The sequence below is a fragment of the Columba livia genome, chromosome 12 (genome assembly GCF_036013475.1).
Source record: "Columba livia isolate bColLiv1 breed racing homer chromosome 12, bColLiv1.pat.W.v2, whole genome shotgun sequence".
Classification (NCBI taxonomy): Eukaryota; Metazoa; Chordata; class Aves; order Columbiformes; family Columbidae; genus Columba; species Columba livia.
In genome coordinates this window covers 6,564,744-6,578,790 of record NC_088613.1, presented here as the reverse complement: position 1 = coordinate 6,578,790, position 14,047 = coordinate 6,564,744, and the positions used below count along the sequence as shown (strand labels likewise).

General features: G+C 51.2%; 1 protein-coding gene across 1 annotated transcript; it reads right to left on the bottom strand.

Moving 5' to 3' along the window:
- Positions 1-8,076: 8,076 nt before the first annotated feature.
- MMGT1 (membrane magnesium transporter 1) lies at positions 8,077-12,962 on the bottom strand. The gene is made up of 4 exons (XM_065077601.1): positions 12,713-12,962; positions 12,229-12,281; positions 11,162-11,265; positions 8,077-10,264 (listed from the first exon to the last, which is right to left on the bottom strand). Exons 1-4 carry the CDS (start codon positions 12,945-12,947, stop codon positions 10,102-10,104), a joined length of 555 nt encoding a protein of 184 aa, XP_064933673.1. The 5' UTR covers positions 12,948-12,962; the 3' UTR covers positions 8,077-10,101.
- Between the last annotated feature and the right edge of the window lie 1,085 nt (positions 12,963-14,047).

Below are 14,047 nucleotides of genomic sequence, written 5' to 3'. Positions count from 1 at the left end.
CTTTCCTGGTTCCAGAGGCAGTGACTTGATCATAATGTGTCTGAGCAGGGGCTGAGTTTTTAACTAGTGACCTTGTTAGTGTGTAAACCCAATCCTTTGATGTGATGTGGTTGGCTGCCAAATGAGCTACAGGAACCTGGTGACTTTCATTCGCTTTTGGAATCTTAGACCTCAGAAAATGCACAGGAAAGTCAAAATAGGCCAAGTTCAAGCAGTGAGAATTTTCCATCACTGTTATTTTATCTGAATAAACTGACTTTGGATTAGAATATCAGAGGGGACCTAGACTTGGGTCTTCGTAGAACGGAACATGTACCATCTTGGCAGGTCCCGTCACTGAGGAGGTGAAGAACAAGGAGCGACAATAACCCAGCTAAGAGCGCACAGCCCTGCGTCCCAAACAGCACAAGATGTACGTTGCTTCCTCCAGAAACAGTAAACGCTCTGCGACTGTTAAGGAGAATCTTAACGGAGATAACTCGTGAGACAAACAGCCACGCTGGATGCAGGTGGAACCTGCACGGAGCACACGCAGCGGGAGGTTTTGAATGTCACGCTTCGCTTTGGGTGCAACTGGGACAGCCTGGAGTGTCGCGCTGGGGCCCAACCTCCCCTTATCGGCAGAGACTGAGCCCAGCAGCAGCGGCTGCGTCACCGAGAGCGTCACCGAGAGCGTTACCGTCTGTTCTCTGCGCCGGAGGAGGCTCCGCACGGCGGGACTGCGCCTGGGCAGCGCGCGGAGACAGCGCGGGTCCGGAAACCCCTGTGCGTGGAATCCGGAACGCTGGCTGTGCTTCGCTCCAGCTTATGTTTCTGAGGCCTTATCTAAGGTTGAAATGATGCAGCACAGTTAAATTGGGATGTTAGAAGTTGAGGGGAAAAACATGGCTTGCTGTGGTTCCTGTAAGGAGCATTTTTTCACAATCTGAATTAACAAATGAAGCGCTTATCTTTCTGCCCTGGGTAGCAGAGCTGTGTGGTACTTTGGATACCTGAACCCCTTCTGCCTCTTCCCGTTTCCTGGACATGTCTTAACGGGGCATCCTCTTTACTCTTTGGGTTTTTTTCCCTTGTAAACACCAAGGAATGTTCCTAAAACGGGCCCGTGGCCCCGCGTCCTGCTCTGGTGGGGATGGCAGGTGTGTGTCTGGCGCTGCTGTTCGCAGTTTGTGCACACAGCGCTTTTATGATGGGCGAGTGTATTCTTGCCCGGGTTTAACCAGCATTAGAAAGCAATTGTCATCTTCCAAAATAAAAGCAGCAGAGGCTGTGACTGCACTATGCCTGACTTTACGGTGGTATCTCCCGTAACAGGAAGCTATAAAAAAACACTCTAACCCTATTTTATTTTTTTCTGTTTTTCTTCTGGTAATTTTCTCCAGGTTCGGCCTCTGGCTGGCTAAAAGGGCAGCAGTGTAGGGTGTTGAGCTTGCTTCCTTTTGTTCTCTTATTTAATATTTACTAAGAAGCTTCTGATGGAAAAATACAAGTGGAAATGTATTGGCTAACAAAAACAATGCTAAACAACAGCGTTTCATACCAGCGACACAGCGACCTCACACCCTTAGGAATGGACTCTAGAGCACTTGTCTTGAATATCCAACCTAGTTAAGCTGAAAACAAGGCCAAAGACACTTCAAATCTGGCAGAAACGAGGTTTGGCAGAGCTCTGAAGGAAGGATGTTAGTCACTGGATTTAAAAGGAGCTGCTGCTTTCAGATCTGCAAAAACAAACTGGAGTCTGTCTAAAGTAGAAAAGGAAGAAACTGGAGAAGGATAACGCCTTGGGATTTAGCAAAAGTCTTGTGGCCTGCAGGAATTGTTAAGCTTCACTTCTAAATTTGAACCTTGTGATCATTTTGGGGAGGGAGGACTAAACCAAGAAGGCTGGACTTGTCTGCTTTTCTCCATCCCTGGTCAGCTGCAACCTGGCGTGTTGTTTCGTCCTTGAAAGCAGACTGTTGGCCCAGCTTGAGCGTCGGTGTTTTTCTTCTCTCGTTCTGCGCTGATGGTGTTTGCAGCTGTCTCTTGGTAGTGGCTAGAAGCCCGTGGGTGTTTTTTGGGAACCTTGTTGTCCTGGAGCAGGGAGCGAGAGCAGGGGCTGGGAAAGCTCATTCATCTGTTCCACTTCAGAGCCCGCGTGAGATGCTTCTCAGGGCTGGTAGTGCAACTCTGGTAGCTTCTGCAGCTGATTACTCAGAGTTCAGAAGAAGAAAGCACCGAGGAAGGAATTAAACCGTCAGTACGGCCTCACGCTAAACTCACCGGAGGGTATTTTCATACGCGGTGGAAGAACATAGAAGAACATAGCTGCCCTGAGGTGACAGCCACGCGGGTTTGCCAGGAATGGTGACTGCTGGTGCCACGTAAAGAACATGAAATGACCCTTTCCTGTGAGTTGGGAAGCTATCAAAGCAGCTGCATATTTCTAAAGATATTTAGATTGGGCTCTTAAGCAATTTATGGTGAAGTCCAAAAGAATAATTTGCCCTGGGAAAGGGGGTGGGAGTGGAAAACCCCGATTGGATTTTTGCTGGAAATTTTTTTTTTTTGAGAGCTTGGGGAAGTTCATGTTCACATCTGCAATGGGAATTTCACGGCTGTTTCCTAGTCCTGGATCAGCTCCAGCAGCAGTGGAAGTAGCTGGATCCTTGGCATTTATATATGCTTGCTGTCACCTCCATCACTGTCACTCCCCTAATCCAAGCAGTCTTGCATAATGTCCCTTAAAACACTGGGCACCTCTGGCAATTTGCTGTGTCCCAGCGCTCCGCTCGCCGCTGCTGAGCAGCTGCCAGGAGGCACAGAGCTATTTGCAAGGCGTCCTCATGGAGGAGAGGTCTGTAAAGCATTTTGGTAGTTAGAAAGGCAAAGCTCTGTTTGCATGGTCAGCCTGTTTCTTGTCATTTTCTCCAAAGTACGCACGTGTTTTCATGTTACATTTGATTTGTAAATATTTAATAGGTAGAATATATCAAAGAGAGGTTCAGCCTTTTGTAATGGATGGAGGGGAAGGGCTTGCTTGCTTTCCGAATTGTTGCTGGGTTTGTGGAAATGCACATCACGTTTCTGGAGGCGGTGGTAGTGGTGTGAGCAGTTGCTGTCTGAGCGCAACATTTCAAGCTTAGGAACCTGTCGGTATATTTGGGGTTCGCTCGTGGACACTTGAAGGTGTTTTGATCAATCTGCGCTGCCGTGGTGGCTGCCTGGTGTCTGGGTTGTGGGTGCCTCAGGATTCAAGGGTGCTTTCCTAAGTAGGACAGAAATAAAAATGAGCCCTCTTCCCCAAGACTAAAATGTGATTTAAAAAAAAAAAAAGGCTTTTTGCTGATTGCAGATGATTATAATGCAGCTGCTCGACGGTGACATCCCAGCCATGGAAAAATAACATTGGTTCTTTGAGCTGTTTTCCAGTCTGTGCGGCGTATTAAAATCCTTCATGCACAGCTGGCACATTTAACTTTGATTGCGTTGTTGAAGTGACTGATCTGAGAGCAGCCTGGATCCCGGTTGCCTGCAGAATTTGAAAATGAGGTTGTTCCAATTCATCTGCAGTTGGTTATTTTGGAAGAGAGACAAACTATCTCGAGTACTTTTAGGGCTGCTAATTAAAGTTTTGTGGCACTACTCTGAGAAAGTCTTTAAAGATGGATGGAGGGACTTACCCAAGGTCGTATAGTGTGTCGCTAACAAAGATCATTACAAAATCCATGCCCTAATTTGGTCTTGTACAGCGAATTATTTCCCTGGTGTTGAAAATCCCACCGTGGTTGTGTCGGTGGGCCCAGCCTGGCTCTGGCCGGGGAAGGGACGCGCAGAGGTGGCTGGAGCGGGTGCGTTTTGCTGGATTCGCGCTTCTGGGGCTGGAAAAAAGCAAGAGCTTGGAAAGAGGGAGGCAGGAGAAGTTGCCCGAGCCTGTAGGTGCTTGTGGTGGTACTGGCTCTGCTTTATAAAGTCAAGTTCTGGCTTCTGACCTGAGCTGCTCTGATGCCTTTTCTTCCTTTTCTTCTTTCTAAATTCCATTGGCATCGCTGGCTTCAGCGCTCCCCCCTCTGCACAGGAGCAGCCGGGGCACGGAAACCGCTCTGCACAGTGGGCAGCGGGAGAGGCGGCGGTGGGGGACTGGTGAGCTCTGGGAGAGGCTGTTTCAAGCGCAGCACATCCAGCAAATCCTGCCGCGGGAGCGTGGTTAGAGCGCGGGTGCGGTGCGGTGCGGGGCCGGGCACGGGGAAGGCTGCTCACCAAGCGGCCACCACTGCTGGGTGAAATGGGGCGACACCGACTGCTGGGAACCGACCGGCCCCGAGTTCCCCTGGGGAAAGACGTGTTTTGGTGAGTCACGGCCTGGGCTGTGATGGGAAACACTGGATAATAGGCTGAGCCGCGGCTGGTTGAAGGATGGCTCATTCCAGAAGTGCACGCAACAGGACCCCGAGGTGGCTCTGACCTCGCGGGGCGACCGAAAGATGTCCCTTGTCTGTCTGATGGTCAAATCCTGTGTTCCTGCAGGTGTACAGAGCAGGTTCTGCTTCGCAGGGTCTGCATGCACCCCTGGGCTCCGCATGCCTGCTCTGTGGAGGTGAGAAGGGGCTGTGAAAGCACGAAAATAAGAGGGGCTGCTCTTGTTATGATTGGAAAAAAAAACAGCCAGAGGTTGAAAATACCAATGAAAGCCTTGTCCTGTTCATCCTCCGGCACAGACGTGTGGATAGGGAGCTCCTCAGAAGTCAGAAAGCTGCACCAAGACGGAGTTTTTGGGGAGGCCACCATGTGTGCTCAGCGTTTGGCCGGAGTCGGTGCCTTGCGAGCGGGTGTCGCGGTGCCGGACGTCTGCTCCGCTCCTGAACCGCCTCTGGCGTGACTCCCCGCTCTCCTTCCATTCTGCCCGAGCTTGTGCGTTAGCCGATGTCTGCCGAGCATCCCGTTGCTGCGCTCCCCAGAGCGCGGGGGGGCTGAGCTGCGTTTCTGGCCCTTTCAAGCTCTGCAGTTCCTGCTCGAGCGCGCGGTGTGTGCCGTGCACAGCCCTGAGCGCCGTCCGCATCGTGCCAGGTGGGGAGGGCCCAGCCCGTCCCTGTCAGACGTTGTCCTCTCCTGGCAGCCCTGGCCAGCCCAAGCATGGCTGGACTTGCAGCAGACCTGGGGTTTATTAGCCAGCCCTGGGCAGAGGTCTGTATATGGTGGGGGGGTGCAAACCAGATGCGGCGCAGCGGTTTTGGAGATACAGGGAGGATTATTTGGCACAGGGCTGTGGGTGCCTTGGAGGCTCTGGTCATATTGTGGGGAGCAACAGCTTTGTGTGGATATGGGGAAGTGAGCTGCTCTTTGGAGTGCCTGCTGAACAAGCTCCTCCAAAACTGCTTTTTGACGCAATTATCTTGTTTTTTGTACTTCTGCAGCCAGGACAGGGGGGTAAATTGCTGCTTCAGCATTTACTGTGCACACCAGGCACTGTTCCTGCGTTGCCACAGAGACTTCCCGGGAATGGGATGCCGGGGCAGCCAGGGGCTCGGAGGACATCGATGCTGGCCCCGAACTGCTCTAAATGTACAGCAGAAACAACTTGAGGGGAGGAGGGACCATTTTTTCTTTCCTTTTATTTTGTTTTTTTAAATTATTTTATAATCCCGAGTGAAGTCCTTGTGCCGCCCCCTTGTCCCCAGGGAACCGGTTCAGCCAGCGCTGGTGCGGGCAGGGAGGGCACTGCCAGTGCCGGCTGCTCCGCTCGGGGTAGGAACTGGGAGCAAATAGCCACGTCTATCTGTGTGTAGGTCTGTGGGTTCCCCGGGACCACTACCATAGGATGAGCTTTTGGTTTGACAATCCAAATGTTACCATTTTTTAATTTTTATATTTCTTTCTCCCATTTCCTTTTAGAAGGGCCCGGTAAGCCCTGACACCGCACGGCCTGGGCTCCCGCCAGAGAGCCCTGGGGCTTGTGTTCCTGCTGGCGCTGCCAGGCTCCTGCTGCCTCGTGAACTCCCGTTTGCCTTTCTTGGCTGGAAAAAGGATTAAGTTGGCAGGACAGGAAAATTAATCAGCTGCCATTTTAAGGATGTAGGTTTTGTTGCAGTCCGAAGTGGTTTGAAATGACATTCTATCACTGAGACCAACCTGGGGCTGATTAAAAGGCTTTTTACCTGCCGGGATACCAGATTTATTTCCGCCGTGGTGCTCCGCCAGGTGATTACAGCTTCAAGGTGAACCTCAAGGCCGATTGAAAGGAATGTTTTACCTTCACTGCTAGTGGAAAAGCTGGTACCAAGTTTTTGTTTTCTGCTTGTTTAACATTCAAAATGGCCTTTCCTTGCCCTTCCCCTCCGCGCAGGCAGCCTGCCAGCCCGGCACAGGCGCTGCTGGGGACCGCAGAGTGAGCTGGGGGTGCGTGATGGGGGAGCTCGGGGCAGCACCGCGACCCCTGGGTGCTGCGGGGTGAGCCTCAGCCTTCCCCAGTCGTCTGGGGGAAATTTGCTGCCTTTTGGTGCAGGTGACCCCCAAAAAGGAGCAGTAACGGTGCTGCTCTTGGAGTGGGAGGTGCTGGATCCATCTGGAGTATGTTCCCATACTGGAGTATGTCCTCGCTGTAGGTTCTGGAGATGGAGAAGCGCAGCTCTGCCACAGCGCAGGGAAGAGTGAGAGAACCTGAAGCATGGGAAGTGAGTGATAAGGAAGCCAAAAACCATTTTAGAGCAGAAAGTAATTGCCATTCCCTGCTGTCTCCAGGGACGGTGCTGTGTTGGTGCTGCACAGATCCGGGAAGCAGCCATTAGCCACCAGCTTTCTCCAGAAAGCTTTAATCCCGCTGAGCTGGGAATACTGGGCACATTGGCCTCATCCCATACTGGTCCCCCAGCCGCACTCGGCTTCCCAGCACCTCAGCGATGGCTCCAGCACGGGGGGCGGCACAGAGCCCCTCTGCCGCTGTCGGACACGTGTGAGCTGGAGTTACTTCTCAAGCGATGCTACGGGGCAGCCCCTGCTGAGCTCTCCAGGAAAACGAGATTTCTGCCAGGTGCGCTTCCAGCCCAGCAGCACTGAACTGTCTCCAACACAAACCACGGTCGCTGTGTCCTCACCTTGTGACGGTCTAAATGATTCCTGACCCCCGCCAACAGCTTCAAACAAACAGAAACTCCCCACTGAACTCTCACTGTCTGGTGAGGAAGTGTAGAAAAAAACCCAGCAAAATTAATACAGATTAAATTTGCTGTGCCAGCAACAAACACAAATTATCAGCTTTTCTTTTTTTTTTAGTATTTAACATGGTAGAAACATCACATCCTGTAGCCAAAGCGATTCAAGGTGTTGGTGGCAGCAAATGCACGCTGGGGGCTCTTTGCTCTAATCCAGGAAGCTCTTGGCACAACTTTTGAAGAAGGGAAGCTCACCTGCGATGCGGGCACATTGCAAGGTAAGCACGAGGTAGCTTTGGGAGCTGGTTAAGGTGCCCCTTCCTTAAAACACAGATTATTGTTTGCTTTACGCCTTCCTGTTCAGTGCTACAGGCAGCCGAAGGGCGAGCCTGCTGCTCGCTGCTGCAATCACGACAGATGCTGGAGTTAAGCAAACTCCTCCAGTTCTTTGCTGACTCTTCATCCGCCCCCAACAGAAAAGCAGAACAGGGCGTAAGAGGTGACTCTTGCTCGAGTCCAAGATCTTAACTATCTTCCTGCAGCGCCACAAGCAGACCGAGCGTTTCCCCAGCAGCTATTGCAACACCAGACCCGGGGGCTGGCGGGGGATCAACACATGGTACAAAAGCCTTTACTGTGGTTAAACAGAAGACAAGAAAATAGAGCAGCCAGATATGTTGACCAGGAATCTCAAAGGCAGGCAGACCCCCAGGCTAGTAATTTTTCCATCCTAAACTTTTTGCTTAGCTACTTGGAGCATGCTATTTTGATTCTGATCTTATCTCACAATCGTGAAGACCAGGCCAGGCACGCACCTTCTCACAGAACTGCTGTAATTAAGGCAAGATCACTTCTTGTCGATACCAAGCAGTCACTTGTAAATACTCAGTCATCAGGGATTTGCTGCAGCAGGCTCCAGGGTGGTCAGAAATAAACTCCCAAACACTTCAAGGATATCAATGTTTATTGGACATTGCGAGATCAATAAGAAAAAATAAGTTGTACAGCTTTTTGATATAACCATTGCTGCTGAAGAGTAAGGCTACTTGTCACGAGAAGACCCGAGGCAGCCAACAAGGTGTTTATACAGCAGGACCCGCTTGGAGCAGCGGGCGACGTTCTCCGCTCACCCTGTCCCACAGCAGCACCTTCTGCCTCGGGAAGGTCCACGTAGCCTTAGGGTAGCACAAATGGGGCTTCTTAGCCATGAGGGGTGAGCAGCCCCGCTCTAAGAGACCCTCGCCACCAACCACACCACAGGGTCAGCCTGGAGCGGTGTTGCCGACCTTCTGCCTCCCCCCGTTCTGTCCTGTGCCTCGCAAGTTCAGCTGGCGGATGTTCAGCTGCATCCTCTGTTCTGCAGGGAACCAGCTCTGTCTGCAGCGGAGCTGACCTGATACTTGCTATTTTTGAGGCCTTTGGTGGCAGCAGCTGGCGTGAGCTGATTTGTCACACCAGCTAGGGGGGAACCAGGACACTTTAGGAAGTAATCCGGCAGCTCAGGCGCTTTCAGCTGGCAGAGTAACCCTTTCCAACCAAACCCAGACACTTAGGAGTGATTGTGGAGCAGCAGCTACGGATATTGCTCTAGCACTGGGGCACCCACTCCATAGGACGGGCAGAGCTAGAAAAAGAGGCTTCGGTTTACACAGTATTTTTGCTAAGCTTTTTGCCTTTGACAGTTCTTTGCAGTTTAAACAAACAAACAAACAAACAGAACAGGTGCTAGGACAAAAGGCTGTATTTCCATGGCAGCCGTGAGACATCTTCAGATCAGGGAAAATTCTAGTTGGCCCCACCAGTATCTCAAACTACCCCCTTTGCTATGGCAGGCAGGTGAAATGCCAGAGCGAGAGAAATTTTAGCATCCACTCAGCCCCTAAGGGGAGATCAGAATTCAGACGTCAGTGAGAGTTAAGGACTGTATCATCTGTCCCAATACATGAAATCAAGACAGAAATCTTGAATCAGCTGAGGGCTCAGCTGACAAAGAAGAAATCAAACTGAAAGGCTGTGTTGGCAGAAAAGGGGGTGGTTGTACCGCACCCGGGTGACAACCTGCACTGCCCCAGTGCCAGCAAGCAGACCTGGCTGCTGCACCTGGGCCCTGGACCACGGACAGAACAGGTATTTCTTACTGACACTCAAATACTTCTCATAGGAGATGACTCAGGAAGTTGTATCTGGTGCCATTTGGAGGTACCACCACAGTGCCCAGTCACCTGATGAACATTCCTGTATTCACAACCAAAGAGAACTGAAATACAGTGGGTGAAGGAGCTGAGCGGGGTACATTATCTATGTGATCAGACGTGAGCTGCCTCCCACCACATGCACCACAACCTGGGCCAAGAGAGGACAGTTTACATTTAAACAAAGGAGGGCAACGGGGAACTAACGTGATAACGAAAACGTAGAAGAAAAAAATCAAAACAAAACCCTTCACACAACTATTTTTCAGCACTGTAAAAAAATGAAAGCAACCTTTGTGCCTTCCTGTGCCTAAAACCTGCAGTGTTCTAGAACAGGAGACGCTGCCCCTTTTTCTGCTGTTAAGTGATGCAGTGCACACAGTATTTCTGAAGGAGTTCCACAAACTGTTGTGCAAGCAAACTGAGAAAATAAATAGCACTCAAACATTCCCTCTTGTCAAAGAACGTTAACTGCAGTAAAAACTAGCTTGCTTTTTGTTTTAACTGAAGTCAGCTGCAACTTGTTTTAATATATGAAAATTTGAAGATGTGTTTCACAGCATAACTGTAGAATAATTTACACTGCGTTGCCAATTCACAATTCATTTTCATTAACAGTGTACAAAGAAGGTCCTTAGTTTATATATATATATATATATACTTTATAAAGTCTGGAAGATCAATATAAATACTGCTCCAGAAATTAAAAAAGTGTTTACATCCCCCACTTCAATATTACATCTCAGTGTCCTGGATTATTATTATAATCTGTAAAAGTCTTAGCGGCGCAGAGGTTCAAGTTTTCGGAATTTCAGTGACGAGCTGGATGACAAAGCATCTTGGTTTGAAGAAGAATTCACTGTGTCTGGGGACTGGAACAATACTCTACCACGATGATTAAATACATAAAAAGACGGATGGTTCCTTAACGTGTCAAACGTCCTTCAAAATAAATGTAAAAAGTCAACATTAATACTGCTTGAGAACAGTTTAGAAGAGTCAGTCTAGGGTACAGCAACTTTTACAGACACGGAAATACAATTTTTGACTCCAAAACTCTTCCTAAACTAAAATATGGAGGAAATATAAAGCCAAGCGTTAAAAATATTGACTGTTCACCAGGCTGAGGCTTCCACCCCCCAGCCAAACCTCACTCAGGGGCAGGCCCGGGGGTCACTGCACGCACCCCTACCCGACATGCCAGTCGTGGTTCAGCTGTCACTTGTGTTAATGCCTTGGTGCTGTCTACTGTCAGCTTTCTGTGCCTTTCTGTGCCTGGTGCTCAGGAGTTTAGGTAAATGCTATGAAATATAACAGCATCAACTTGTTCACTTCTCATACTCCCCTGCGTTTTGGGGAATGGCTGGAGAAGCCGTGTCTGCCCATCCAACCTCATCTCATTTTCAAAATCTCAATTCAAAATCCCTTATTTTATTAAAATCTTTCAGATATTCTGTCCTGAATATTCAAATAATTCAGACTCTTGTAAAGAAGCAATAGGAAACAGAGGGTGGTGAGCCCCACGTACTTCCCTATTGTCTGTGAGACCATCTCACAACAGCAGTTTGGGACCACGGAACTCACAGAGACATCTCATTCCTCCACCAACTCTCTACAGACAAGGAAAAGAAAGACACTTATCTAATTTGTTCCAGTTATCTATCTTTCTCTGAAATTCAAGACATTGCTGGCTTTCCCAGGTGTGACTGTTCCTCTCAGAGTCACTGTCTACAACACACATTTACAAAGACACGAGCTAAAGAACGAGCTACCCCGGAGATGTGCTCAGTTTGTAGAAAGAGTAGCAGATAAACGTTTATGAAAAGAAATAAAACATACTTATTTTTTAGTTCTGAAGTGGCATCCATGTCTCTAAACTCTCCTGCGATATGTACTATCCCATAGCAGGTAACCGCAAAGGCTAACAGAGTCTGAAGAACTATCTGTAACAGAGGGAAGCACAATGCAACATACACATTACTGAATATTCTTAATATTTTTTAAAAATATCGCCTCTCAAACAGTGTCTCTTGCGCTTTTCATTCACTAAATGCTTCACAGATGTGGGCAATTCAACAGCAGGGAAACTGAGGCACAGGAAGATTAAATACCCCGCCTATTTAGCACAGCAGAATGGTGGCAGAGCTGAGAAGAGCTTCAGCTGCCCAACATCGGTCTGTGTTGCATAAACTGAATTGATTCACATGGCTCCTCAGCAACATCCTTAGAACAAAACACCGTGTTCTTGTGCACTTAAGGATCTAATTCTCCCTCTGAGAAACGAGCTGGCTGCCAGCACACGCTGTGCAGCAGTGGCAGCTGCAGCTCGGTCCGAACGCCATGCCTGGTCGTCACGGGTATTTGATCTCCTTCCCTTCCCGATCAAGCAGAAATGGAACAAATAATAATTGAAGTGGAATTTAAAACCCAAGCAAGTAGAACAAATAAAAGAAAAGCCCTCCTGAAGCAGGTCGTGCTGGGATCAAATGGGCACGCAGCCGGACTGGATAAACAAATGTCAGCCAACAAAAGCCAGAGGGAGGAGGATGTTTATGCTGCAATGGAGGAGGTGAATGCAAAAGCTCTCTGAGCTATATTCAGGGGATTCCTGGACAAGGTCCTTCAGAGTAGCTCTAAAGAAGGAGAGGGAGGGCTGGACATGGGGTTTGTTCCCTCTGACAGATGTAACACACCACAGGAAGTCGCGATAGAAAACATGGTTCTTTTTGACAGAAGGAGCTCAAATGAAAGTGCAATTCAAAACCTACTTCACCCTTTATTCTTGCTTAGAGCGTTAAAAAAGCAAAATAAAAAAGGAAAAATAAAAGCCAAAAACCAAAAGCAACTGAGACTAAAATATCCACACAGCATTAAACCTTTCGAACTTTGCAAAAAGTTAAACTTACATCTATGGGCAACGTTTCATCCTCCTTTTCTGTTAACCTCATGTAAGAACGATCTACAAAACAGAAACACACACACGCATCAAACCCTCCGCACAAGCGAACAAACGCAGGAGCGACACAACCCCCCGGCGTTTCCCTGCAGGGACGTGTCGGTCGCGCCGCGCCGGGACCCGCTCCCGCAGCCACGGCCGGTCCGGCCCGGGCAGCCGGGGAACGGCGGCGACAACGGCGCAGGCGGGGAGCGAACCCGCGACCCGGCGGCCTCGTCCGCCCGTCCATCCCGGGCTGCGGCGCCGCCCGCGCCGAGCCTCCCGCTCCGCAAGGGCAAGGCCGCCCCAGGGCTGGTGCCGGTGATGCCGCCGCGGCCCGGCCCCCGCCCCGGGAGCTCCTCCGGCGGCGGTGACTGGGCCTGCCGGGCCTCCCCGCTCCACGACCCCCCTTCAGGCAGCGGCGCCGGCCCGGGCCCCCCCGCCCGCCCACTCACGCTGCGCCGCCGAGAAGGCCGCGTGTGCCAGCGCGAACAGGCCGAGCCCCACCAGCCCCTTCCACACCGAGCCGGCCGCCATCGCCACCCGTCCCGCCGCCAGGGGCGCCCGCCGCCCCCCGGCGCTCGCTGATGGCGTCACGAAGGGGGCGGTGCCAGGCCGCGCCCGAAGAGGGGCGTGGTCAGCCAGGGGGCGTGACTGCGGCACCACTTTCCCACGCGGGAGCGAGGCCATTGAGAGAAATCCGGCGGGTCGGGGTGGGAACCCGGGGGACGGGTTTGTCACCTTTTGGGGGGGCAGCTGAGGTAGGAACGAGCCGCAGCGGGCCAGGCTGGTTCCCTCCATGCAGAAAGCAGAGCGTGGGGCCACCAGGGGCCTGGGGTGATTGTCGCTTTGCATGTGTTTAAACTCAAAACTTGAGGAGGAACCCATGCAAGGAAAAATGGTGTCGAAAGATCCACAGCATCTGCAGGGACAGGCACCCCAACCTCTAGCCAAGCAAGGCCTGGGGCAAAACAAGGAAAATCCTGACTGTTTTGCAGGGCCAAACCTCCCTCCCCTCGCCTCCCTGCATCCTGGGGCTTCCATGCCCCCAAGGCACAAAGATAAGGGGCACAGAAGCAATTCTTGTTTTCTGTAGAACAAGCTGATGGCTGTGGCATTTATTGCAGCCATCACCCCACCAGCTGCACAAAACCGCCCTATTTATTGGTAAACAGGGTGGGAGGGTTATTCTGATCCTACTTCAGGGCTGACTGAGCTCCTGGCCCCTGGCACACGCCTTGGCACGGTGTGAACACCATGACCCTCCAGGTTTGCCCCAGCTCTGGGGAGCGGCATGCGCTGGTGCTGTCCCCACACGCAGGGCCATGTCCCCCCAGCAGCCCGGGCGGGCTGCAGCACAGCCCCCCGAGCACCCCACGCACAGCACCCGGCAGCCCCAGCCGCTCCTCTGCGAAACTTCTTCCTTGCAGCAAGTCTGCTCGGGGAATTCCTGTTCCTCTTGCAAACCTCCTTGCATTCCGGAAACCTTTTCCCTTAGAACCCACTTTTGCAATCTGCTTTTTCCCTTGCAACCCCTTCCCCAGCACTCCTGCGAGCCTGCCCGTGCAGCCCTCTGTCCCTTACACCCCCGCGACCTGATTCCCCCCCTCCCACTTTGCAATCTCGCACCTCCCTTCACGACCAGCCAACCTTTCCTCTTGCAAACCTCCCTCTGCTCGCTTGCAACACGTTTGCGAGATCCCGCCTCACCTCCACCCCAACCCGCCCCCCTTCGGCTCTTCGCCCTCAGTGATTTAAAAGATGAAATAACCCCCTTTTTCTCCGCGGCA